This window comes from Penaeus monodon, chromosome 15 (genome assembly GCF_015228065.2).
Source record: "Penaeus monodon isolate SGIC_2016 chromosome 15, NSTDA_Pmon_1, whole genome shotgun sequence".
Taxonomy (NCBI): domain Eukaryota; kingdom Metazoa; phylum Arthropoda; class Malacostraca; order Decapoda; family Penaeidae; genus Penaeus; species Penaeus monodon.
Window position 1 is genome coordinate 15057249 of NC_051400.1, and position 876 is coordinate 15058124.

The window sequence follows — 876 nt, forward strand, 5'->3', positions numbered from 1 at the left end:
ACACTGCGATATTCTGCTGCGGATTAGGTAACTCGTCTTCTCCGAACTGCCCCGACGGGGGTGCTCGCAAGGCCCCCCATCAGCACCCTCATTTCCCCAAATTCAGAGCAGACGATCCCCCCTCCGCGTCCGCCGATTTCTCCACACACCCAGAACAGGACCAAATCCCCAGGAGACTCACCTTCGAGGACCCCGGAATTGACTGGGATGTCTTCGGGGATGCGGGTGACGGGCGGCGCTTGGATGAACTGCGGCGGCTGGTCCTCCACGTCCTGCACTCGCACCACGATGGCCGCCGTGCCCGTGTTCACGCGCCCGCTGATGGCCCGGTCCACCGCCAGCACCTGGTGGGCGGGAGGACGAGTCATGAGCAAGCCAAGGAGACTGGGGCTTCCGGCGGCTGGGGCAATTTAAACGGCTGTGAGTTATTTACTTTTAGTTAACTGGTGCTCTGGGATATTGAGAATACGTCTAGGCAGGTATTTACAAGCTAAATACCTGGTTATGCAAGCTAAAACAAGCCCTTATATATTGAAATCTGATTTCGTAGAGGTTTATAAACACTGTATCTAAATGTAGTTCGTCAGAGAGGATATGACTACCTGTTTACACCAGTCTCACATAACATTCATGCATTCTATTTCCCCGAAAGAAGTATTTAGAGCCACAAAATAGAACAAATGTCAGGAAGCTATATTCTATACACACCACCAGGGTCGGAAGTAGATGCGTGAGTCATCGCATCCGCAGACGGGGTCATATACTTTTATAAAATACGACAAAAGAAAACCACAAAACTCCATTTCCGGGAAACAGGAAAAGAGTCCAAGTGTTGTTTCCAAGAAGGGTGAAGAACGGAAGGATGTTGGGGGTGAT

The 876-nt window shown here is 51.0% G+C and overlaps 1 protein-coding gene across 1 annotated transcript in view; it reads right to left on the reverse strand.

The window, feature by feature from the left end:
- The window catches only part of LOC119581772 (cadherin-23-like), a gene marked incomplete in the record, with an annotated part of 64191 nt that overhangs the window by 30356 nt on the left and 32959 nt on the right, over nt 1-876 (reverse strand). The window contains 1 exon segment of the mRNA XM_037929905.1: nt 182-344. Within this exon segment, the coding sequence (XP_037785833.1) occupies nt 182-344 (163 nt within the window).